The 26,551-nt window shown below is 43.3% G+C and overlaps 1 protein-coding gene across 1 annotated transcript in view; it reads left to right on the forward strand.

Moving 5' to 3' along the window:
- The window catches only part of RAB12 (RAB12, member RAS oncogene family), a 26,772-nt gene extending 646 nt beyond the window's left edge, over nt 1-26,126 (forward strand). The window contains exons 2-7 of the mRNA XM_049620415.1: nt 1-262; nt 14,540-14,600; nt 21,257-21,395; nt 22,656-22,745; nt 23,377-23,481; nt 24,883-26,126. The exon at nt 1-262 is cut by the window's left edge and continues 25 nt beyond it. Of these exons, the coding sequence (XP_049476372.1) occupies nt 1-262; nt 14,540-14,600; nt 21,257-21,395; nt 22,656-22,745; nt 23,377-23,481; nt 24,883-24,996 (771 nt within the window). The 3' untranslated portion in view covers nt 24,997-26,126. The remainder of the gene's footprint in view (nt 263-14,539; nt 14,601-21,256; nt 21,396-22,655; nt 22,746-23,376; nt 23,482-24,882) is intronic.
- Nucleotides 26,127-26,551: the final 425 nt, after the last annotated feature.

Below are 26,551 nucleotides of genomic sequence, written 5' to 3' on the forward strand. Positions count from 1 at the left end.
GGCGGGCGACGGGCCGAGCGGGAGCCGTATGCGTGCATGGATCCGGCCGCCGCGCTGCAGAGGCGGGCCGGGGGCGGCGGCGGCCTGGGCGCGGGCTCCCCGGCGCTGTCGGGCGGCCAGGCTCGCCGGAGGAAGCAGCCCCCCAGGCCGGCCGACTTCAAGCTGCAGGTCATCATCATCGGCTCCCGTGGCGTGGGCAAGACCAGCCTGATGGAGCGCTTCACCGACGACACCTTCTGCGAAGCCTGCAAGTCCACCGTGGGTAAGGGCTCCGGGGCTGGGCCAGACCCCAGCTGGGCCCCTCCGCCGCAGACTCTGCCCTCCCGCGGTCCCCAGGGCTAGTGCCCTGCGCCCTGCCGGCCTCATTTCTCTTCGCGTCCGTGAGCCTTTATCTCTCCAGTTGGGTGGCCTTGCATTTGGAGGATGGGCTTCTCGGTGAAATCTAGGGGGAGGGGCGGTCCCAGTGGAAGCCCCTCCATCCTGTTCCCAAAGCCAGGCCGAGATTTTCGTGTAGTCTCCACGCACACTTGCCCTTGGGGCCTCGAGGCCCTCCATCCTCGCCTGGCACAGACCCCTCACGCCCCTCCCACGTCCCTGATCCGAGCTGGTTATTGAACCAGAGTCCCCTCTCGCACCCCCCAAGAGCCGGTCATGAGACCAGGGTGATACATTGGTCCTGTTCCGCTCTCAGGGACTGTGAGAATCTCTTCACGGAAACTCCTGCCCCTTACATTACTCACCCAAGAAAAAAGGTAATGCGATGTGGGAAGCAGGCAGGCAGTACAGAAGCTGTGCCCCTGGCCAGATAGCCAAAGTGGGTCATCTATAGCCAATTCTGGTGCCTTAGCAGTGCCTTGTGAGAACCAGGGCTTATTTTCTAATTTTGAACTCCCATTTTCTGATGCGCTGAAATAATGAAGCTTGAAATTCCCTGTGGAGGATCTGGGGAGAATATTAAGACTAAAACTACACTAAATTTCTTGTAGTAACTGTGAATGCGGGACAGAGGGACTTCAGCTGTACTTGTTCATGACCTCACGTAACCCTAGGTCTTGCAGAAATGGGGAGGAGTGTGCCAGGGTCCTCCCGGTGGGTGAAGTACAACGGTGATGTAAATACAGTAACTCTCCAGGTCAGAAAGTATTTTGTCCTCGGGATCTAAAATCGAAACTGCAGGGGAGTTTTTTTTGTTTGTTTTTTTTTTAAACGAAGTTGGATTTACAGGAGTTGGCATTGAGGTTGGTCAGGTTGGTGTGGGTAGAAGTTGTTTCTATGGCAAACCCCTTAAAGCTGTCAAAGCTAGGGAACTCCATAGATGAGGTAATTCTTCAAAGTAAAGGGCAGTCATCTTCAGTGATAGGCAATACAGGATTTCCCCAAGAAGGTCCAGAGGTCCAAGAAACATTGACAGGTGTTAAAATGTGAAATACAGAATTGAAAGTATCTTCCCACATACTTATACACATATTTAGCTTTGTAACTAGTGGTAGCCACCACGGTAGAATTTGGGGATGAATTGGTTTTTTAAATGTCCTATAACAAGACATTACTACATTTTCAGTGTCTTATTGGACAATTAACCCCCCCAAATTTCATGTTGTCTTTTTTGTTCTGCCTTTGAGAAGTGTTTCCCTTTCTGCTTTTTTGGAATAGATTATTTGAGAAATATTTGTGCTCTCTGTACCGTTTGTTTTTAAAATGACGCCCTTGGGACCAGGATATTAAAATTCAGTAACATAACTATACCTGTTTTAAATATCCAGTCTTGGATCACGTAGAAGAATTGAACAAACGAATGAGGTTTCACATTGTTATTTTAGTATCTGATGTCGATAGAGTTAAAAGCAATTCAGAAGTATCAGTGTTTCATGGCTGCACACTTCAAAATATATAAAAATGAGGGATGATCGGGTTGTACCGTGTGATAAAGAGAAATCAGCACAGGCATTATGGGTGGTTAGATGAGGGCTTGCGTGGGTGGAGGGGGTGTTTAGGAAATGGACAAAGGTGTACTTTAGAGTGGGAAAGAGAAGGGGTGAATAAGGGTTTTCTAAGCAGGGGCCACAGTGGAACCCACTCCCACAGGTTAAGAGATCAGTTGTGCAGAACTGCCCCCTTCTTCACAGCCAGTCACAAGTGCAGGTTTTCACTTGTGTTTCTGACTGACCAGCTGTAGAGCAGAGACTCCGAACAACCACCTTCTTAGGTTTGATTAATTTGCTAGAGCAGCTCACAGAACTCAGAGAAACTTTCTGTGTACTGGATTACCAGTGAGTCATAAAAGTACGTGATTCAGAAAGGGACCCGGTGTTTATGTGGTCTCGGAGCATGACACTCTCCCCAAATATCCACGTGTTCACCAGCCCCAAGCTGGAACCTGCGCTTTTGGGTTTTATGGAGGCTTCATTATGTAGGCATGGTTAAATCATTGGCCAGTGGTGATTGGGCTCAGTCTCCAGCCCCTTTTCCCTCCTTGGGGTGGGGGACAAAAGTTCCAACCTTCTAATCACTTAGTTCTTCTGTTGACCAGCCCCCATCTTTTGGTGAGGAACATTCTGAAAGTCACCTCTGGGAGCATTCTAAAAGTAACCTCATTAACATACCAAAAGATACTTTTATGATTTTCTCCTTAGAAAATCCCAAGGGTTCTAGGAGCTCTGTGACTGGAATGGGGACAAAGACCAAATATATATTTCTTAGTATAAATCATCATCTCACAGACACATTCTGGAAAAGACTCATTAGTGGACCCTGGGAATAATGCTTGAAGATTCCAGACCTTGACTGCCATGCTAAAGAGCATGGGCCTTATCCCATAGCAACTAGAGCTGGAAAGGCCTCTGAATACAGCATTGGCATGGAGACAGCGAAACTAATTTGGCAGGATTACATAGGATATTTATTGGGGAATGATGAAGAAACAGGAGGCAAGGAAACCAGGCAGTTTGGTTCTCTGTCCCCTTAACAAACAAATATACACACTTCACATGTCTCCCACGCTGCCACCACCACAGGGTTCCTTGTGCAGTTGGGTTTTTGTTTCTTCCAAATATAGCCTATAGTACTTGACTCGATAAGTTTTTAATAATTGTGGGAAGTTCACAGAAAGTTGATAACCTGTGGTCTGATCCAGAGTATGAAGACAGCTGAAGAATGCTAACTAGCTGCCCCCTCCCCCTGCAATCCCTGCCTGTGTTTTTTTCCTTCCAGCTATCAGATCATTTACTGAGCTCCTACTGGGTGTGAGGTACTGTGCTACCCAGTGGTAAGCAGGACACGGTCTCTGTCCAGAAGCGGCTCAGAGCCTGTGGGGAGCAAGATGCCCCTGTTAGTAAGAGCAGTGGTGGAAATGTGTATGAAATACTCCAGGAGCACAGTGGAAGCCCCTCCAGTGGGGGAACCTAAGAAGAGGGCTGTGTCTGGGAGGCTTCCTCCTAATCGGAATGCTTCATTCTGCAAGTTGCCTTAGAAAAATGGTATTTTGGGGTTCCTGGGTGGCTCAGTCCATTAAGCATCTGGCTCTGGAATTTGGTTCAGGTTATGATCTCATAGTTAGTGGGATCGAGCCCCACATCGGGCTCTGCACTGACACAAAGGGCTCTGCCCCCTCCTCCACTAGTGCACTGTCTCTTTCTCTCTCTCTCTCTCACTCTCACTTTCTCTCTCTCTTTCTCTCCCAAAGTAAATAAATAAACTTAAAACAGAAACACACACAAAGAAAAGTGATGTTTAAATGTCGTGTTGGGTGTGGTGTGGAATTGTGGTCACCTGACCTGAAGGCCTACGTCTGAGCGGTGAGCTCATAGCTAATTGTGCTTCTGAGGCCAGTTTTCCAAGTTTCAGTAGTAACATTGGATCCACGTAGAGAAAGAGCCTCTTCCACCGAGGACTTTCCCTTACCCTGTCTGGACTTGCAGATGTGTGCTCCTCATGACTCCGTACCCCACAGCATGGCAGGGAAGAGTCTCTGAGCATGCGCCAGCCCAGGTGGGTCACTAAAGTGAAGGACTCATGTAATTCAGAATCTACAGGAGTGGCTCCGTACGTGGCATTTTACAGAGAATCAGGTTCACTTGAACTTTTTATAGAAGATTGTAGTGGAGGGGTGCCTGTGTGGCTCAGTTAGTTGAGCATCCAACTCTTGGCTTTCAGCTCATGTCATGATGCTGAAGTCGTGGGATCAAGCCTTGTGTAGGGCTCTGAGCTCAAGGTTCTCTCTCTCCCTCTGCCCCTCTCCTCCCTCTCTCTCTCTCTCTCTCTCTCTCTCTCTCTGTCAAATAAAAAAATTTTAAAGAAATAAATAAGATTGTAGCTGAAATCCCAAGGGAGTTCATAAAATTATAAATGAGCAAATGTTGATTTTTTTGTTCTGGTTTAAAAAACACAAAGTTCACCAGGGTATAAAAAGCTAGAAAGACTATTTACTAATTGACTTACTTAATGCAAATTGTCTAGGATGGAGTATTATTTTCAAGTGGGATTTTGTACTCATGGAATTGAATTAATCTGATATAACTAGCATAATTTGACAGGTCCTTTAAAAGTGCAGTAGAGTTTTTTTGACGTTTAAGGAAATAGAAACAAGTTAGTTCTGCTATAGAAATTTATAACTATCTGACATATAGGAAACAAATCAATTAAATTTTATATATCTCAGCACTTGTTTTATTTCTGTATAACTGTTGGAAACTGTTAACTTTGAATTGAAATGATTTCACCCACCTTCACCCCCACACCGGCAACAGTGCATTCTAGAGAAGACACTGGCATATGAATGAGGAACCTGGGCTTTTGAGTTAGGCTGTCAGTAACTAGCTTGTGCCTTTGGATAAGTAATTTAGTTGTCTGTGCTTATAAAATGTAACATTCTATTAGTAGTAGCTACTATTTGTTGAGCACTTACTATGTGCCAGCAAAAGGGACACTGTCTAATCCTCACAGCAATCCTGAAATGTATCCCCATTTTACAGATACGGAGGCAAAGGCCCAGAGAGGTAAGCAACTTACCCACATGACACAGCTGGTCAGCAAGTGATCAGGGCCAGGGTTGCTACAAGTGAGTTCTTTCTAACTGTTCCTTACCTTATTTGGAAATTTAAAGTTACTTTGCTTGGTGAAAATTCTGTGACTCCAAATCAAACACCATGAAGTCCTTCACAACTTAATTGAGGCCCCCTGCAGGCCTGTGAAGATAGTGCTGTCATTGATATATGGTATCAATGAAATTGACTTTTCTGAAACTATGCCACTATCATCACTTGTCACTTGCCTTCTGGATTTTAACATATGCTCTAAGAATTGTATTTCTTACCTAAATATTCGATCATTCGAGCATCTTCAGCCTTTTGCATATCTATTAAAATGTTCCAACATTTTATACGTATATATATGTATAAAATATATTCATATATATTCAAATATATTCATACATATGAATATAGGAGGAGAAGTAGGAGTAAGGCAGTCTAGAACAGAATTCTGATTTTCCTGGGCAGTAAAACTTCCCCTAGAGTGCTGGAAGCCAACCTAGGATTGCCAGTTCTTTTACTTTGCCAGGTAAAGACATTTTTTAAATTGCTGTCAGCAACTTTTCAGTAGGAAGAAAGAAAGAAAGAAAGAAAGAAAGAAAGAAAGAAAGAGAAAGAAAGAAAAAAGGAAAGACAGACTATCAGGATTAAAAAGTTCTTTGAATTTAGTTCCGAGAACCTCACCACTCTTCATTTTTCTCATTGCGCATCAACACATCAGACTTCACAGGCTGGCCCCTGAGAGTGACTGGTCATAGATGATGGTGCTTTACTGGAGCCTGTTTTCCCTCAGCTACTGGCCATGGTCCCTGTGTTCTCTTTGTCAGACTCCTCCCTTTTGTCCAGAGTTAAGATGAAGGTGCACTGAGGATGCTTGTTCCATGGGCAGGGAAGCTCAGTGGTACAGGTAGGTGGCTGCATTTTATCAGGAAACAGGTGGGCATAAGTCCCCTGCAGAAGCGGCTCTTGTGGGTCTGTCCTTGAATGTTAGGGGACATGATGGGGGAAATGCAGCCCACAGGGGTCTGGTCGGCTTTACCTGGAAGCAATGGAACCGCTGCTTCCATTGCCTGGAAGCTGCTTGTACTTCATTCTGGAAACAGGTCAGACATCTTTGCTGGAAATCCCAGAATGAGCATCTAATACTGGATTAAAATTCCAAATGGTGTATTTTATTTTGCTCTTGTGTGCTCATATGCAGTCTTCCATGCCATGGCTGATCTGCCTAATTGCTTCACTTAGAAGAGAATTAGGAGAGTTGTCCAGAATTCCCACCCCAAGAGCCCAACACCGAGCCTCTCCAGTGCTGTCTCACTCCTCTGCCAAAATGATGTAACACGATGACTCAGGGAGATGTCAGTGTGAGAGGAACAGATGCGAATGGTTAACATTTCGTTTTTATACCAGCAGATGCTATGCATTGTCATTAGCTTGATTTATTTAATGAACTCAGTGCAAACGGATAGGCTTGTGCAGAGCACCACGTACGTCCCTTTTTGTGGAATAGTTAGCTTTCAAAGAAAATATGGAAATTTAGTTGTTGTCTGCTTGTTCAGGTTGAATAAAAATCTATTTAGAGACCTGGCTTAAGTGCGTTCAGCCTTTCTTTCACTGTTCTGCACTGAAGAAGAAAGGTTTTATTATGCATGATAGAGATCCAGATTCTTAGAGATTGCCTCTCTCCCTCCAGCCGCGTGGAATCTGCCAGGAGCAATCTCTTAGCAGATCTTAGAACTGGCTTCAGAAGGCAGAGTAGGTTCCTTTGAGAACTGCTAAGTCCAAATTATTCTCCAGCCTTGGGTGCCAGATACATTGTTCTAATGAAGCATTTGTTGGAATTTATAAAGAAAATGTAGCTTCGTATAGCCTAGTCACTCAGTAGGTGTTATCCAGGAGGCTGTTTGTTTTTCTGTAAGACACCATTCTGCTAGCTGTTCTAAAGGGCACAAAGCTAACACCTCCTTACCTGCCTTGTCCTTTTTCAGAAGGGCAGGTGAGTCATGGAAAGAGCCACAATAAAACCTCAGAAAAGAGGTAAAGTGCTATATGCTGTTGTACTTCACAGAGGAAGAAATTGATTATGCTCCTTTTGTCCTTTTATCGCACATCTTTGACATTTGGAAAACCAAACTACGGACCTCAAATAGTGCCCTTAATTGAATGTGATTATGTTTGTCAAAACCCCTTATCCTTTAAAACCAGAAAACACACCGGCTGAATAGAACACTCGATTCCATTGAAAACCTTTTCCCCTCCAAATCTGACAGCCTCCAATGTTTGGTTTGTGGTGCTTATGTAATGCCTTCTTCGTTTTAAAACCAAACAGATTCTATTTCCACCTCAAGCGGGCTTCTGGCGGAAGTAGCTGATGAATCAAATTCTCCTGGTTTGCCCACCTTAATTTAGGATCCAGGACCCTCTAAGCGGAGACCCGGTGATGGAACAGGCCTCTGTAAACCAGGAGCTCTGTCATTCACGTGCTTCCTCTCCCTCTTCAGGCATGCCGCACCAGAGCCCCCCTTCTGGCTGACTGCTAACCCATCACACCTACCATCAAATTTTCACTTTTAATTTTCACTTCTAAAGGAAAGCACTCCACCTTCTCCTTGGCCACTCCTCCTTCTAGACACCGTTCTCTGCCTCCCACCCCAATGGTGTGATTTCAAGAGGTCGATACGGGGTCCCGGATGTGAGTCCTGCCTCTACCACAAGCTGTCTGTGTGTCTTTAGTGAGCTACTGAATCTCCGTCTCCGCACTCATGAAAAGAAATAAGAAGGACTTACACGCTTTTCTCGTCTCACGTGCGGGAATAAATGGAGATGAAATATCTTAGGTACCTGGCTTGGAAGGGACAATTATAAATGTCAGTTATGTTCCCATCTCCTCCTAATCTATACCATAGATGCAAAAAAAAGTGTCTCATAGATGAAACAGTCCCAAGAAAGAATCTTTATCCTTTAGAGATACATACCGAAATGTATACAGGTGAATATGAAAATCAAAATGTAAACACATGACCTGGCTAAAGGGCAAAATGCATCTGACAGTGCCTGCATTTTTATGGACCCAATCTGAATAGTAGTCAAGTTAATGTTTTTTTGCATATGAAGAAAATATTCCTGATCCACTTTTTATCATCTAAGGTTTTGGTTGGTTTTTGTTTGTTTTCAGATTCTCCTCCCCTCCCTCAATATTCTCTTCCTGTCGTGACTCAAGGCACGTTGTCCCCACCTTTTGAGAGAGGGGTATGTGTGTCCGTAACCAGGGAGCACAGGAAGGCTTCCTGGTGCAGGAACAGCAGGTCCAAGGCCACCAGGAGACCTCACTTAGTTTTTAAAAATATTTCCTTAGCAATGCAGAACTTTTTTACCGTGAAAGATAGCTTTATATCTTGCAGCCTTTCCCTCCTTTTCTTATCAGATGAGGCTGCCCCGGTGAGGTAAGAGTATAGCCTGGAGCCACCCGCCGGGTTCAAATCGGTGCTCTAATACGCATCTGCTCAGTGGCCCTGGGCAGCTCCTAGCCCCTCTGACTGCAGTGTTTTCATCTGTAGAATGGGGACAATAATATCTGCCTCATAAAACTGGCAAGTGCATACACTGCAGTGAATTAATGGACATAAAGCCCTTAGAATAGTACCTGAGGCGTAGGAAGCAGCATAGAAGAGTTCTTCATCTTTTTATCACTAAGGGAACAGACCCTTTCTGTCAAGTGCTTTCCTAAATGTATATACTTCGTGAAAATGCAGCCGCCTGCCGGTTCTGACGGGCTCTGTGGGGCACACGCTCTGTTCCCTCCCGCCTCTCCTTTGAAGCGATCGCCTCGGACTCCTCCCTGTCTCGTGGAGTTCGTGGTGCAGGTGTCCAGCCAAGTGCCATCTCTTCGTGCTGCGTGTGTCAGGGATGGCGAGATGCAGTGTAGTCTTTTCTTTGCGGGAGGAAGAAGCAGATCTTACTCCTAGGATGGATGCTTGATGTCCTCAGGCCTGATAAGCATTTTTTTAATGTCCTACCATCACTTTCCTGTGTTCCTAACAGTACCTACTGCTGAGCCGATCAGAGTGTTTTATAGTCATAGCACTCAGTCTCTATGTTATTGAATCCTTTTCTTTGTGTGGTGCTTTCCCGTGGGGACTTAGGTTGTACTCTTCCCTGGCCGGTGGTGTTTAGGCAGGAGACTGGCCCCACATGCATTCAAGTGACTTGTTTTCCAGCGTTAAATTTACCTCCCTCTGTGTGACTTTGACTCCTTTCCTAATTTACTTTCTCACTCAGCGCCATGAAAACACTGGAAATCCTCCCCCTTAGTAGAAAGACCATGTCCCAAATTGGATGACCCTGTATAGAATCTATGTCCTTGGAAGAAACGCCACTGTATGAACTTAAGATAGTTATTATGAAGTGTCCGTAACATGACAGCCACCGTTTGAATTGAGACTTATTCCAAAGTCTGTGAAATCTTTCAACATCCTAAAAGTGTTAGGTAAAGGAAAATCAGATCTTTGAGGAGGGGGAGGGAAGCAGGGCAGAGAAGAAAAAGAGCAGTCCATTCGGCTGTAATCACAGGTGTGGACCACGGTGTTATTTTTGCTTTTATTTATTTAGCTTTTTTCTGGAAAGGAATGTGAAGAAAGACGCTTCTGTTTATTTTTGCCATTTTCACTTTTGTAACCTCTTGTGGCCCAGCAGGAAGAAATACGGTCCTGTTTTAGAACTGTTTTGCCTTAAGGGGATCTTAGAAGTCATATCAGCAGTACTTATGCCAGCCCTTTATGCTATTTGCTAAGATTTATGGGAAACAAATGCAGAGAAGACCAAGTGTAAAGTTAGGCTTTGTTCTTTAAACATCTCCATCAGTGTGGTTCTGGGTCATTCACAGAACATTTCACACCTTTACTTTTGTTTTCATGCATCTGACTCTCAGCATAACAACTTTTCATTGCGGGCAATGTTACAAATTTGAACCTAAGGTCTGCCACTCAGCTAGCTAGCATGGGATATGACCTTAACAGCCAAATACCGTATCCTGTCTCCACTCTGGTGTCTCCTTCTGTAAAAGGAGGACACTAGTGCTCACTTGACTGGGCTGCTGTAGGATCCCATGTCAGCACAGAGCGTTTGACAGACGTCCACTATCATTGTTATTAAAGGAAAACAAGACTCAAGGGGCGCCTGGGTGGCTCAGCCGGTTGAGCATACGACTTCAGCTCAGGTCATGATCTCGTGGCTCATGAGTTCAAGCCCCGCATGGGGATCTGTGCAGATAGCTCAGAGCCTGGAGCCTGCTTCAGATTCGGTTCCCCTCTTTCCCTCCCTCCCCTACTTGCGTGCACGCTCTTTCTCTCTCTCTCTCAAAAATAAACGTTAAAAAAAAATTAAAAAAGAAAACAAGATCAAGGAGACGTGGTGACTCAAATAGAGCCATCTGTGCCCATTGTTATAGGAATTATAGCCCCTATAACCTGTGTTCTTTATGATTAAAATACTAAAAAAAATTTTTTTTTTAATGTTTATTTTTGAGAGTGAGAGAGACAGAGCATGAGCAGGGGAAGGGCAGAGAGAGAGAGGGAGACCCAGAATCCGAAGCAGGCTCCCGGCACTGGGCTGTCAGTACAGAGCCCGACACGGGACTTGAACCCATGAACTTCGAGATCATGACCTGAGCCAAAGTCGGATGCTTCACCAACTGAGCCACCCAGGCACCCCTGATTAAAATATTTTTTGAAAGACTCTCATAGCATTAGCAAGCTTCAAGAAAAGTAAGCTGCTTTTGCTAGAGTAATTCACTTAGTGGACCACTTCCTGTCTAAGTGACTGAATCCAGTATTACCATAATAATCCCCTGGTGTATGGAGGGAGAAGTTATAAGCATATTAAGACTGCCCTGGGGCGCCTGGCTGGCTCAGTTGGTTGAGCGTCTGACTTCCGCTCAGGTCATGATCTCAGGGTTTGTGAGTTTGAGCCCCGCGTTGGGCTCTGTGCTCACAACTCGGAGCCTGGAGCCTGCTTCCAATTCTCTGTCTCCTCACTCTGCCCCTTCCCCACTCATGCTCTGTCTCTCTCTGTCTCTCAAAAATGAATAAATGTTAAAAAAAAAATTTTTTTTTTAAAAAGACTGCCCCGTCTTTTAAGGATTTACCGTCAACAATAAGAATTGTAGGAGAAATGAAATACTCTGTTTCTGGAATGACCTATGGGTACTGGGCACCAGACACTCAGAACATCTGCCTCTCCTTTCTTCTAAAGTGTTTTGTGTGAGTTTTATTGTTTTGTTTTTGCTAAACAGTCATAAATTTCCTTAATTTTTCCCCAAAATAGTCAGCATTTCTTCTTACGTATCTAGTATTTGATGGAGAAGAGAGGGTGGCTTTCATACATCAGATTTACCCAGTTGCTGTTGTGTGCCAGGCAGTGTCCTAGGCTGTAGGGAGTCAGGCATGACTGTGCCCTCAGGGAGACACCAAACAGCAAAGAAGGAATGTTGTGATAAGGGCCAGGAGAAAGTTCAGGTCCAGGAACACCGTACACAGATGGGACTGTGGGGCAGGCAGCCGGGTTCAGATTGGGAATCAACTGGGCTGTCAGAGGTTTCTGGGCAGACAAGGAGGTTCTCTAAGAAGAGAGAACAGCAGAGAAAGGCACTTCTTTGCCAACTGCATGGGGTGTCGATTTAGCCCAGTATGACTAAGCCCTTTGAGGGCAGAGACTGTCCCCATCAACCGATGGTAGGGCTGATTGCTTCCCCTGGTAGTCAAGTTACCTGTAGGAAACTGGGTTTTCAGCAAGGGCCGGAAATGGGCATGCCATTCTTTTTGTCCCTTACCTGTTTATAAACCTCGGTCCCTGGAGCTCCTTCTCAAGGCCAGCTCTGTGCTGACTTTTCCTAAAATGAATCACTGAATATCTGAGGCTACAGATGACCTAATATCTTCTATTAAGGATCATTATAATTTCTGTGGCATGCAAATTTTTAAGATAGACAACCTAAAGAGATTTTTGACTTGATGTAATGTTCTTAGAAATGGTTGTATACTCTGATACAAGTATGTGTTTCCAAGCCATAAGTTAGAGTAAGTTTCCAGTTGTTACAAGCTACTGAGTGGCTGTTAAATGTGGTAAAGGATATTGCATTTAAGAGAGAGGGCTATTTTAATGGGATTTTAGATTTAGACTATTTTTCTGTTGTTAGTGAAGTTGTCATTAAGCAACTCACTAGAACTAGATAGTCTTTTTTTTGTGTTTTGTTTTTTACATTATTTTTATTTTTGAGAGACCGAGCATGAGCAAGGGAGGGGCAGAGAGGGAGGGAGACACAGAATCCGAAGCAGGCTCCAGGCTCCGAGCTGTCAGCACAGAGCCTGACACAGGGCTGGCACCCACTAACCATGAGATCATGAGCTGAACTGAAGTTGGACGCTCAACCAGCCAATCCACCCATGTGCCCGAAACTAGATAGATGTCTTCTTGGCTCAACAGACTCTTAATCCTGTTCGCTGTGGGTTCATCTTTGTTTTGTTGTCCTATTAAAATTAGTAACCTGTTTATAATCACGTGATGATAACATTACCACTTATTTCCTGATTTTGAACACTAACAGCCTTAGCTTTTACTCTTATTCATTAGACTTGGTGGTTACAAAAGAGTCCTGGTGTAGGATTGTGAAAGTTGTATAAATCGTTCAAGTAGGTAGAAAGTGTCTGACATGTTCGGGTTCAGAATAATCCTTAAGCAAAAACAGCCTAATCAAAACAAAAATTATTGACTCTGGCTGTTTCAAGGGATTCTTTTAGTTGATGTGAAGCAGAGCTCACAAAAGAAGTTTCATCTGCCAATTCTTTTTAATAAAGTAGCAGCCACTGTGACACGTTTTACTAAAGTTACAGTCCCCTTAGCTGAAACTTAAAAAAAACAACAACAAAACCTCAAACTGGAAACAAGTAAAGTAGAATACTAGTCATGACAAAAATATGAATTTGACTTGTAGTTTGCCATCACAGAGCAACGTGGGGAGGCCCTAACTTTAGCTAATATCAGGAGGACCAGTGTTTTGTCTTTAAGCTGTGCCTGTTTAAAATCAGAATTTATTAGCAAATATCTCTAGGCTGTTTTTTGTGCCTTGTAGAGTATCACTTTAAGTTACATTCTTCCCTGTGGTTGCGTCATTCAGGAACTCCGAAGATATTGGTAATGCACAAACATGCTTTCTGTTTCTAGGCTGGTTTAGAGTGTCATTTGACTTTGAAGAGCAAATCGGTTCCAGAACTGAAAGTGAAATTGAATTAACCAGTTTTTTCTCTGTGACATTTGAAATTATGTCTGGTATAAGAGATTAAGAATTGAAATGCAGAGTATTTCTCTAGCTTTGTTCTCTTGTGACTGTTTATATTCCTGCAACTTCTCTTTGTTGTACAGACCAAGGGCTGGTGCCCCGCCCCCCTCCCCAGGTTGTAAACATGTCTTTCTATTGCACTGGTGTCTGCAGTGTGTTGCTAATTATAAAACACAGTCACATGTCTTTCACTTCACCTTGAGAACATCATCTGACTTTGCAGTGTTGCATCAAATCCGTGAGCTGGAGAGCCTGGGAGTAGGGTCCTTACCCCCATGCTGCCCTGTAGCACTCACTGGAGGACATTTGCCCCTGCCCATTAAAGGCCTGACAGCACTGTGATGCCGGATCCTGAGACAGGCAGGAAGTGGTTCCCGTAGGGAGTAATTCTGACTCTCCAATTTAGTGAGCATCCCTTTGATTTGTTTTTTCAGTTACAAAAAGTGTGTAAAAAAAATATTGTTTGGAAATGTACAAGTTTTCTATAACTGAGACCTGTATAAGGTTACATATACAAATGAAAATTTGGTTTAAAAAAATCAGCTGAAGCTTTAAGGGCTGAATTAGGAAAGGATAGTGAGTGATACATGACGGTTTGCTCAGAATTAAAATGAATCGAAATTAAAATTGAGAATGTTAACCTTTATGAGTAAGTTTTTTAAAAATAATTCCTGTTCCATGCTATTCACAATGTGATAAAGAAGTAATGTTTACATATTAACTGACTTTTGTGAATGCTACAGAGCTCAGTGCAGTGATTTCTAAATCCAGACTAAGGCTATTCGAACTCAAGATTCAGTTTCCAGCACTTCCTGTAAGAATTCTCCCCAATATATCATTCTTTAAAGCCATTCAGTTGTTAACATAATTGCTAATTTCTAAATGGCTTTTATGCTAAACCGTGGTAGCAATAAATCATACTACGATCAGCAAATGCTATGTAGGTACTTCGTTGTAAAACACAAGTTGACTTTGTACACTTGTATGTGGAAATATAGACTGAGCATCATAGACATTGGTGGACTTCTGCTTTTCCTTTTGGGATTTAGTACACCAGGTTTTTTGTCTTACTGATAATGATACAAAATATAAACATAGGATTCTTTTTTATGGCAAACTGTATTTTATTCTTTCTTTCTTTCTTTCTTTCTTTCTTTCTTTCTTTCTTTCTTTCTATTTACAGGTGTTGACTTTAAAATCAAAACCGTAGAGCTAAGAGGAAAGAAAATCAGATTACAGATCTGGTAAGTGGGGATGTGCACCCAGTAACACCATGTGTGTTCACAGTCTGTTCGCCTGTCTAATACAATTAACTGTTCAAGCTGGCTTGCCTCTCCTACTTTTCCTCTCCTTTGCTCATCTTTAAATAAAATGAACAATGAGGAAATTTAGAAATGTCTGCCCATTTCATATTTCATTTGCACATGGGGAGCGGTGAAAGAACACTGTTAACTTTAATGATTGGAGCCTCGATGCCTCTTTTCAAAGCATTTGACATAATAGCAAAACTGTCATCGCTTAGATGATTGCTCAAATGCGCGTTTTCACATTTTTCCAGTTACTATTTGATCGCCCGCAAGGAAAGTCCAGCACGCCCCTAACCGGGTGCGCGCAGTTTCAAGGCAGATCCCCCCTAGACGGCTGGGGGGCTGCCCAGGGCAGGCAGAGTGTGAGCACCGCCGTGCGACACGCATGCTCCCACTGGACGCGTGGCTGGTGGCACGTGACGTAAGCCCCACGGGTGCCAGCTGGGTGTGAATCCGCGGCCACTTTCCGGAGAGAAGACCCTTTGTCGCGGCACCACGCCTGGGCGACCGAGCCAGCCGTGTCGCAGCTGTGCGGCGCCGGGAGCTGTCCGCCCCCCCCACCCCCTCCCCCTTCCCCCGGGAGACCGACCTGCGGGGTGCAGCGCGGATCTGGTGGCGGTTTAAACGGGGCACCGCTGAGGGGTTCGAGACCGCCCTCTTGTGTTTAACATCACAGCTGCTGTGTACTCAGCCTACTAACTCCTCTGCAGGTCCGCTCAGCTCTGAGTGTTTGTCCACCATGTGTGTGTTTGCTTTTCATCCGCGTTACTTGCTGCCTCATCTGTGGCATCATCGGTCACCTAATGCTTGAGTGTTAGTGCCATGCCTTCATCCTTCACCCGTGCCCTGGGTGGGGCCCGGCTGCAGCCGAGCGCACTGCCGCCTCCTGGAGGCTCCCAGGTAATGTCTTCGTTTGGTCTCCTGCGACTCTCCCCCACTTCAAGGCCGGTTTGGGTTTGGGGGTTATTGGCTTGATTTCGACACATGAACAGACTTGTCTAAATACTTGATGACAAAAAACGTGGATATATTTTATTAGCCCTTGATTGGGAAGTCCGCAAACTTTGTACGTTGCTGCCCATTTTTTGAACTCTGGAGCTAACAGGATCTTTCACACGTGCTGTTGTTTCTGATTGTAAGCTCTCTAAGGTAAAGACCATTTTTTTTGTTTTTTGGGGGTTTTTTTGCAATCCCTATTTTTTTAATACAAAATTTATTGTCAAATTGGTTTCCATACAGCACCCAGTGCTCATCCCAACAGGTGCCCTCCTCAATGCCCATCACCTACCCTCCTCTCCCTCCCACCCCCCATCAACCTCAGTTTATTCTCAGTTTTTAAGAGTCTCTTAGGGTTTGGCTCTCTCCCTCTCTAACTTTTTTTCCTTCCCCTCCCCCATGGTCTTCTGTTAAGTTTCTCAAGGTAAAAGACCGTTATTAAAAGGATCATCCAGGGAGCGCCTGGGTGGCTAAGTCGGTTAAGCTCCGAATCTTAACTTCAGTTCAGGTCTTGATCTCAGGGTGGTGAGTTCAAGCCAGTGCTGGGCATGAAGCCTAGTTAAAAAAAAAAAAAAAAAAAAAAAAAAAATCATCCAGAATATGTTTACCTCTGTACCTAGCACGTGTGGGGGAGATACTTTTTGAAGGATACTTTATCCTGAATAAAGGCTTATGTGGCTAATATTAGAATGTCTGAAGCTTGCTTACTGAATGACAGCAGTGTCTAAGGGATGACCTCAGGGCCTATCTAAAAAGACATACCTTAATTACTGTATTAATATTTCAGTTTTCATCTCAGGCAGTAGTAATCTGACCTGTGAAAAGTATGTCCAGATGTCCTGTGCCTCCCTGGAACTCAGCCCACTAAGACTCTGTGCTTGCTGACATTGGGTACTTGTGGAATTTCACCACGGCGCCTTTGAATCTGATCTGAGAGGGCTTCGCCTTACCCCACCCTGCGGGGAAAAGCGAGAGGGTGCGGTTCGGGAAATGTACAGGACACCCAGGAACCACGTTTCTTTTGGATGTGACCACGTTTCCCAGAGCCACTCCTCTGCTTCTCCTTGACTCTTTCGAAGAATATTAACTGAGGGAGAAAAATGAGGTTCAGTGAGTGTATTTAAAGGTTGATTACAGGTTTCACACAGGGAATATCCCAATGAGTCAGTGAGGAAGGAAGGACTTCTCTTTTCCCAAAGGGGTTTTCAACAGGGAATAACGTATCCACAAAACGCCTGCCACTTGTTGGGGCTCCTGGGTGGCTCAGTCGGTTGGGCGTCCGACTTCGGCTCAGGTCATGATCTCATGGTTCGTGGGTCCGAGCCCCGCATCAGGCTCTGTGCTGACAGCTCAGAGCCTGGAGCCTACTTCCGATTCTGTGTCTCCCTCTCTCTCTGCCCCTCCCCCATTCATGCTCTGTCTCTCTCTGTCTCAAAAATAAATAAACATTAAAAAAAAAAATTAAAAAAAAAATGCCTGCCACTTGTTAATCACACAACACTCAAAGTAAGATTGTTGTCTTCTGAAGCTTTTTACGTAAAGGATTAAACATTTTCTTCGTTGTTAGGCAGTAGATAGAGAGGAAGTATTGGAGTCGTGGTTCACGATTTAAAGTAATAACACGAGTTACTTCAGAGTTAGAAGCGGTGCTTGTACTCTTGCTGTCATGTCTGCTTTGTCGCGGGCATGCTGTCACCACTTTACTGTCACAGTTGAGGGCCCGGGAGGAGCCAGTGTAGTTGGAGAGGGCTCTTCAAAGAGCCTCAGTAGCCTGTGCTCTGCTAATAATAGCTGTGCTCTGATTTTCTAGAATGTCAGTCCATGGACATTCCCAGTCGCTTTTCATAGAGGTCTGATTGGAAGAAGTGCATTTTTTCGTGACGATTTCCATCTGAGAAAATATTAACCGTAGGTTCCTAAAAGTGTAAGTTACCAAAATCTACGGATGGCATCGTCACACTTTCATGCCACGTTTTTATGTCATGGCCACATTTTTCAGTTCCTTGATTATCCGTGGTCAGAAAAAGGACCCATTTTCTCATCTCTGCATCTAAAATGTTTCTTCATGTGTGTGTAAAAGACCTTTATGTAAGTGTAGCTAAAATAAAATGTGTCGACTAGAATATAGGTTCATGAATTTACATTTGAATGCCGAATGCCATCCTGAAGATCATACACAGGGACTTAGAGTTCTTGTGTCGAAATGGACTTTGGAACTATGACGTTTGTCTCCTACCTTTAGGCAAGCAGAATTAAAATGAATCATCCCTGTCTATCTTGCCAGCATTCTTATGTCAACATCAGGCTCGTTTTTCATCCTCTGCTTGGAAGAGATGGGACATTTCATGCACATTGCAGGACCTTGCCCTGCAAATTCCTAATTACATCTTTAAGTGGATATATTAAATACAACAAGTAAGAATCTTTGAATTTTCAAAGCACAGTTGTATTACGAAACTGGGGAAACAGAATTGCAGGAATCTTTCAGTTTGCACCAAAAGCAGAGAGGGAAATGATCACCTCATATTCCCACTGCAGCAGGTGACAATTTTCCCTGCAATAATACACTGTAAATGTCGAGAAATCAGCTCTTTATCATTGTAATGAAAACTCGGGTTTATGGAGATAAAGAGGGGAAATAGTAGGATTCTGCATCTTCACAGAAAGATAAAAGCATGATCAGTGCATTGGTGTCTTATTAGCATGTGCGGTTTTGAGAAGCAGGAACTTGTGTGGGATTTTTATGGTACTGGTACAGAGTGGGTATGTAATAAATTCTTGTTGAACTGCATTGGCATTTCATTTCCCTATTCTGTGACCATATGTGGTGCAGATAATTTAGCAGGGGAAATAAGCAAAGGAACTTGAGAGGAAAAGAAAACAAATTTGTACAAGCCACATATTTTGGAAATACGGAACAGTCTCTCAAAGGAAGGTGCTTTTCTACCTCAAGCATTCAGAGCCAGGCAAAAGATGGAATTTAAAGAATGACATTAAATGGGAGTGGTGAACTGATGAATGTTTCCTCATTGGGGTTTTTGTAAATGAACTTACTGGTTCGTTTACTTGTGTTGGAATGATTGCCTCAGATTTTGCATTTTGAGGTCTGTCCTCTTTTTTGTGTCTGACTTAAAGCCAGCAGAGACTGCTAATTTCTTAATGTTTTGAACATTGCTAACTGCGTTCAGGCAACAAGTGTTTTTAACTATGAAAAATGCCCTTTAGGGACGGCCAAGTGGCTCGGTTGGTTAAGCGTCCAACTCTTAGTTTCATCTCAGGTCATGATCTCACCACTGTGAGATGGAGCCCCATGTTGGGCCCACACTGGGCTTGGAGCCTGCTTAGGATTCTTGCTTCCCCTCCCTCTCTTTCCGTCCCTCTTCCTCCCTCTCCCCCACATGTGTGCATCTTCTCTCTCTCCCTCGCTCCCTCCCTCCCTGTGTCTCTCTGTCTCTCTCTCTCAAAAGGTGAAAAACAAAAATGCCCTTTACTCTACCTATTCTTCAACTGTTAGTTTTTTTATTAAAACCTCTAGAAACTTCTGTACAACATTGTGCCTGTAGATAACAATACTATATTTTATACCCAAAACTCTTTAAAAAGAGAGATTTCATGCCAAGTCTTCTTACCACCTTAAATAAAAGTAATTTTTTATTGTTGTCTGTTATCTCTAATTTCACTGGTTTTGAGCCCCCACTGTCTAGACTCTAATTCATTGAATGTCTATAGAAATTAATGTCAGCTGAGTTACACTCAATAGCCAGATTAAAGTTGCTTAGAGTAAAGGCTTATTAAACTACATAATTCCCAAAATGTTCCTTGAAGGTCTTAAATCTAATTGCTAAATTTGTGGTGTAGCTATATTGTTTTAACAATTCTACTTTTCAAAGTAGAAAAATGTGTTTTTTAAAACACAAAAAGGCCTAATTTGATCAAGTCATAACTGTGATAGACTGGGAAAACCGTGCCGTGAAAGACTGAACTCTTTGTTGATTCATAAGTATTAATTATACCCCTATATACGTAGGATTCCAGAAAAGAATTGTATTCATTGATTCCTCATGTAAATGAAATGGTATCTGAACCCATTCCTTCTCACTTCCCTTCAAGGTGCAGTGCCTATTAGTGTGGTCTTCAGGGTTTCTTAGGAATCTTGAAGAATTCAGTCCCCATCTATCCTATTCAATTTTCCAGTTTTGTTTGGCATTTCTCGGTCAAAAAATAAAGTTTATTTTGCCTTGAAGTGGCGTCAGCGTCGACACTTTAAATCGGTAACCTTTTGTTCAGCATAGGCTTACTGATGGCCCGCTGTGGACCAGGCATTCTGCCGGACCCTGCTGGACAGAAACAGACCAGCCTTGGCCCTCTTGGGCCTTCCAGTCAGAAGCAGCAGGGGATTCTTACATCCTCTGGAACAAAGCAAACGGCTTTGCTTCATGCGAAGATGAATTTGCCAACAAGCTCTTTTGTTTATTTGGCATGATAACGCCATCGCTAATGGGAACTAATTTGGTGGCAAAGCCAGTCTGAACAAAGCCATAAATTACAACCCCGTTGCCAAAGAGTATTTTAGGGATACAGCCCCACAAAGCGCACCTGAAGGGAAGTAGTCTTTGATCAGTTGCATTTGGGAAAATCTGCACGTTCTCACCACCTCTCAAAGTCACGTGGAGGCCTTGAATGGCCCTGCAGTGAAGAACCTTGTTTGTTTGCTGCATTGCCCCCGTCTTAGTACACCATGACCCGCCTGTCTCACGTGACCCCCAGGAGTATGCTGTGAGTTCAGGTTCTTTGGGAAAAGCTAAATTATGGATTGTCTTTAAAGACATTCGTCTCCCCATCAGAAGCCCTGCTGTGTCGGGCTCATTCATAAATACATGATGGTTTTTAGCAGTTTCTTGGCTTATTAGATGGAGAAAATATGTCTCAGCCAGCTGCTATATGCTATTAGTAAGCTTACATCATCCTTTATGTTGAAATGATCGACTTCAGCCTGGAGAATAAATACAACTTTTAGCTTTAGTAGCAGACAATAATGAGCTTTATTGTATTACAAACCTATTTGATGTCTCCTCCCTTCCCCTTTGACCCCTTGTTCTGTTTTAGAAGGATTAAGAAAATAACTACCCTGAGTTTATGATATTTTTCACTAGTGATGGACTCTCGGTCAGCTTCTCTACAAAATCAGATACAACCATTGATGCCGGTTAGAAGAGTTTGCAGGGGCACCTGGTTGGCTCAGTTGGTAAAGCACGCAACTCTTGATCTTAGGGTTGTGAGTTCGAGCCCCACACAGGGCACAGAGATCACTTTTAAAAAGCAAAAGGGTTTGAAGAGGATGTAGCTCTTTCTGTCATTTTACACATTGTTTTTCTTATTTTTAAAACCTCGGTTTGAGAGAAGTTGGGACTTCTGTTTTTGTCTGAATGTAACTAACTCAGAAAAACTTCCTCTCCTCACCACTAATAATGATGCATGTGCATGGATGGGACTAGAAGCAGCCTGCAGAGGGGTGGGGAAGAGCCTCCCTTTTGCTTTGGAAGGTGGAGTTGCTCCCTCTGGTTATTGTTTGGGAGCTGATTTTTGCTGTTTCTTAGGGACACAGCAGGGCAGGAGAGATTCAACAGCATTACCTCAGCTTATTACAGAAGTGCCAAGGGGATCATACTAGTATATGATATCACTAAGAAGGAGACTTTTGACGATTTGCCAAAATGGATGAAGATGATTGATAAGGTAGGTGTTTTGTTTTCCTCTGAGAACCTAGGTGAATCCCATAGACTGAAAGGCAATGACCTCAAGCCTCAGGGCCCCATTAGGTACTCAGTTTGTGAGTCTGCTGGGGTCTTGAGATCTAATGCTCTCCCCTCTTTCATACTTGACTCTTGCTGCGTACCTCTTTATGAGTAAGTGCTGTTGTTTCTTGAGTATTTCCCACGCTCACTCCGCACCAGCCTCATCAGGTGGGCACTGTTCCCCTACCCATACATCACTGTCTGATAAGGAGATGGAGACCCTGGAGTAACTAGGCCAACGTCACACCATTCAGGTGCCTTTGCTGCAAACCTGTCTCAAGTAATTGTGTAGAATATGCAAAATTAAATGAGTTGTTCAAGAGACTTTAGTCTTTTTTGAAGAGAGGTCCTACCGTACCTATATTTTTTGAAAACTTAGAACTGTAGCTTAACTTTTTTTTTTCCTGATTGTGGGATTAATGATACCTGTCACAATAGAAACTTCAGGGAATCAAACATGAAAGTAAATTTAAAAATGTATAGTTTGGGAGCGCCTAGGTGGCTCAGTCAGTTGAGCATCTGGCTCTTGATTTCGGCTCAGGCCGTGATCCCAGGTCATGAGCCCCACGTTGGGCTCCACACTGAGCATGGAGCCTGCTTAAGTTTCTCTCTCCCCCTCTGCTCCTCTCCCCTGCTTACTCCCTCTCTCTTAAAAAAAAAAAAAAAAGTTTCACCATTCTGAAAAACCAAATTGAATCCATATTCCATGTAGTTTTACAGCCTGCTTATTTCCCTGAATATTCTGTCAGGCCAGCCTTCCTGTCCTATTAATGTTCTTCTAAGGCATGGGTAGTTTTGTTTTGTTTTGTTTTTTTAATGGCTGCATTCTTTTTATGTACCTTGACTTATTTCATTCCCCATTTGTTTTGTCGGACTCTCTTCAGTTGATGACCATCTTAAGCATAGAGCTGTGCCTGTTTTGTGAGCCATTTCCTTAGAAGAGATTCTTAGAAATTACTGGTCAAAGGCTCAGAAGGTTGTGGTTCCTAATGCCTGTTACCCCATCACTTTCTAAAGCCCTGAGCCCTGTGAGGACGTCTTAGACCCCACCTGAACCAGTCCTGCTTGGGACAGGGTAGCTGCTCAGAGATTTGGGGAGGGGATGAACAGATAATGGTGGCAACAGAGCAGGTTGGCTTACGTTTCCTGTCAGTGTATGACTGCCCATCGTTGAAATGGAGCTTCTTTTAAAATTCCACAGTATGCCTCAGAGGATGCAGAACTTCTCCTAGTTGGAAATAAGCTGGACTGTGAAACTGACCGAGAAATCACCAGGCAGCAGGGAGAGAAGGTGAGAGATGTGGGGAGCAGAAGGGACGTCACTGTCCACGCTGCACTTAGCAGTGGATAGACTTTTTGTCTTTAAATAATTTCTTTAAATTATGAAACAACACAGTCACATTCTTCTCAGTTGTTTGGATTAGAAGGAGCAGGAGGCTTTAGAAAGCATTTCGAAGTGGGGAGAGGATTGTCCGCATCAGTATACACTGCATTATTATCTGTTCTGACATTTGCTACAGAGAAACGTTTCCTAAGCCGTAAAATTGCTTTCGTGATTTACTCTCATGTATTATATAACCTTCCTTAGGGAATCAGTGACACTCACATTTTGAATGTCAGATGCATCGCAGTTTTAGAAACTTGGGCAAGTAATTCGACTTGAAGGTCCCAGCATCACGTCATCACGTCATCACGTCATCACGTCATCACGTCAGGGATTTTGTTTTGTGTTGTTAACTTATCATGTAGGGGTTTGGGGCACAGTGAACTATGAGCTTAAACGGGGCTTCACAAACCTTCTGGCCCGCCCCTCCCTGAAAGAGGGAGCCCAAAAAGCTGTGATTCCCCCAGTCCCAGGCCACCTGGCCACACACGAGACCACACTGCACCCCACACAGGAAAAAATGAATCTGTATTCTTAGTTCGCACAGCAGATAACTGGGATGCGGTTCTGTGAAGCAAGTGCCAAGGACAACTTCAACGTGGACGAAATATTTCTGAAGCTTGTTGATGACATTCTGAAAAAGGTAAAATATCCGGAAAATATTTCATCTGAAATTCTTTGTTCCCTCTGTGATGTTTTAGAGAGGGCAGTTAGGGTAGTTATTCGGGGGCTGAAGAACCAGGTGAGGTGGTTAACTCGGCTGGAGGCATCCAGCTGTGGTGACAGCCGTGTCCTGCCCAGGGCCTCTCCGTGTCCAGTGTGGTGCGCAGGTTGGCTGAACCCTAAACGTGGTTTGGTGAAGTGACTGGAGCAGGTGTAACGGTGTTTCGTGTTTATGTGACATTTGCTTTCCTTTTTTTCCCATTTTCCCACAAGAATTGGATAAAGACAGTGGGGACCTCCTGGAGCTTGTGGGTGTCTCGGGGAGGAGAAAGCCCTGGGCCCTGCCTCCCCCTCAGTGCTATGCTCCCCAGCATAATGATTCCATTAATCAGGCCTTCCGTGATGCTCAGTTGCAGAAAAATTGCTAGATAGCTTCATTGAACACCAATTTCTTCAAGCATTTGTAGGCTTACATTCAAAGATTTGTTTAGTAAGAAACTTTCCTTAAGTGTATATGCTATTACTACATATAATCTGCTAGTTCAAGCATAATTCAGAAGCTTCTAATAAAATGATTGTTTAGGGGCACCTAGGTGGCTCAGTTGGTTGAGCGTCTGACTTTGGCTCAGGTCATGATCTTGCAGTTGACGATTTGGGCTCCGCATCGGGCTCTGTGCTGACAGCTCGGAGCCTGGAGCCTACTTCGGATTCTGTGTGTGTGTGTCTCTCTCTCTCTGCCCATCCCCCGCTCATGCTCTGTCTCTCTCTGTCTCAAAAATAAATATAACCATTTTAATTAAATAAATAAAATCATTGTTTATATAATTGCCAAGAGAAGTTTTTTCTTTAGTGAAAGAAATCATAGTCAAATGCAGAACATTTTTTTTTTTCTGTTTTAATGCATTAAGTTTCCATTATTACTAGGTTCTGGGAAAATATGTTTATGAGATCCATCTGGTTTCTTTTACCATAGGGTATGATGTAAGCTGGGGAGTGTTAGTGCCGTGACACGAAGTATCCTGAACCTGGTTTTCACTTTTTGCCTTTATATTTGAACATCTAATTAAACTTGGATGATTGGAGATCTTTATATAAAAATACTTTGTTCTGGGGCGCCTGGATGGCTCAGTCGGTTGAGCATCTGCTTCTTGATTTTGGCTCAGGTCATGATCTCACAGTTCCGGAGATCGAGCCCCACACCAGGCTCTGCCCATTCCCAGCTCATTTGCGCGCACGCGCGCTCTCTCTCTCTCTCTCTCTCAAAATACATAAATTTAAAAAAAATACAAATAAAAATACTTTGTTTTCTTATATAATTTGCAGAGCACTTACATACACACTGCATGGTTAAATACATTTGTCTTTTTTCTTTGTCCTTAAGATGCCTCTGGATATTTTAAGGAACGAGTTGTCCAATAGTATCCTCTCATTACAACCAGAACCCGAGATTCCACCAGAACTGCCTCCACCTCGACCACACGTTCGATGCTGTTGATTTGCTCCTTTGGAGACAAAGTGGAAGTGATTCCTGGAAAGGGGAAAATGTTCTCTTCTGCACTACAATCATCTTGACAATTTCCTTTCGCACTTTGTAATCCAAGTCAGAGCTACACACTAACTTGTAAATATGCAGATATGCAATCCTGGGTAAGTTTTGGTTATCGATTCCACATTTCCCTCCAAATTATTACATTTCATCCATTATCCCAGCCTCTAGTGTACATATACTGGGAAACGTAGTACTTCTAATATGAAGAATGGGAGAAATGAAAGGTATAATGTTTCTTGAAATAAATAATATAATTGTCCTCGTTAATTATATTAGGAGGACAGAAGATATTCTGATAAGAAGAAAGAAAGTGGTGCTTCGCTTACTGTTTTAAAGAAAATTTGTAAAACTAAAGACTTTTTGGGAAAAAAAAAAAAGCTATCATAAGTGCTTTTTCTTTATGCACAAGACCTTTCCCCCCAGCCGTAGCATCTCTGAAGTATGGGAGTATTTCTGCCGCAGGCAGAGTTGCGTTCCTAGCCGTCATCGAGGGTTATTTATTGATGTTATGTCACGGTAGAGTGTCGCTGGTTAGAGGGTAGGGGTCGACTTGGTCCTGCAGCTGCAGAATCCCTCTCATGGTATCCTAACGGACATACCCTGTGCTTTTAAGAACTACAAAGATTCAATAAAGAAAGAAGTGTTTTTGAAACTATAGAAGAAGATTTTAAAACAACGCTGCTGTCCTAAACAAATCCTGTTTAAAGGAATTTTAAAGAGATACATTTTACTATATCAGAGAACATACATGTATTTACCTGAACATTCTATACCTTTGTAATGGTAAAACTTCTCCCCTTTATGGTGAAGCTTATTCCCATTAAGCCTAGACTGTGTTTCTTTTTTCTTTTTTCCTCTTTTTTTTTTTTTTTTTTTTTTTTTGGGTCTGATAATGGATTTGTGAACTCTACCTTTGGTATATCTTTTATTAAAACTGCACTGTTTTGTTTAGTCAAGGTAAATAAGTAATTATGTATTTGAATAACTTGGCGTGTCTTGAGTGTTGTGATATGAAAAGCATTGTGGTCTTTCTACACTAATGAAGTGCAAATAAAATTTTGTATTTATGAATGAGAGGTGAGTTGCCACATTTATTTGTGTTATTACAAATTGTGCATCTGACAGTGTTTTTAAAAAACTCCACATCTTAGTCTTTTGAGGGTTTTAGATGAGAAAAATATGGGACCCTCTGCTGTGGAAAATGGCTAGGCAGCTTCTCAAAAAGTTAAAACATAGATCTACAGTTTGACCCTACCTCTAGGTACATGCCAAAATAACAATTGAAAGCAGGGACCCAAACAGATACTTAAATACCAGTGTTCATAATATTACTCATAGTAGCCAAAGCAGGGGGAACACTGTTCACCAGACGTCCATCAACAGATGAATGGATAAACCTAAGTCGTCTGTATGTAGAACGGAATATTACTCAGTCTTAAAAACTAAGGAAATTCTGACCCCCAATATGGGCGAACCTTGACATTCTGCCAAGTGCAATAAG

The sequence above is a fragment of the Panthera uncia genome (genome assembly GCF_023721935.1).
Source record: "Panthera uncia isolate 11264 chromosome D3 unlocalized genomic scaffold, Puncia_PCG_1.0 HiC_scaffold_8, whole genome shotgun sequence".
Taxonomy (NCBI): Eukaryota; Metazoa; Chordata; class Mammalia; order Carnivora; family Felidae; genus Panthera; species Panthera uncia.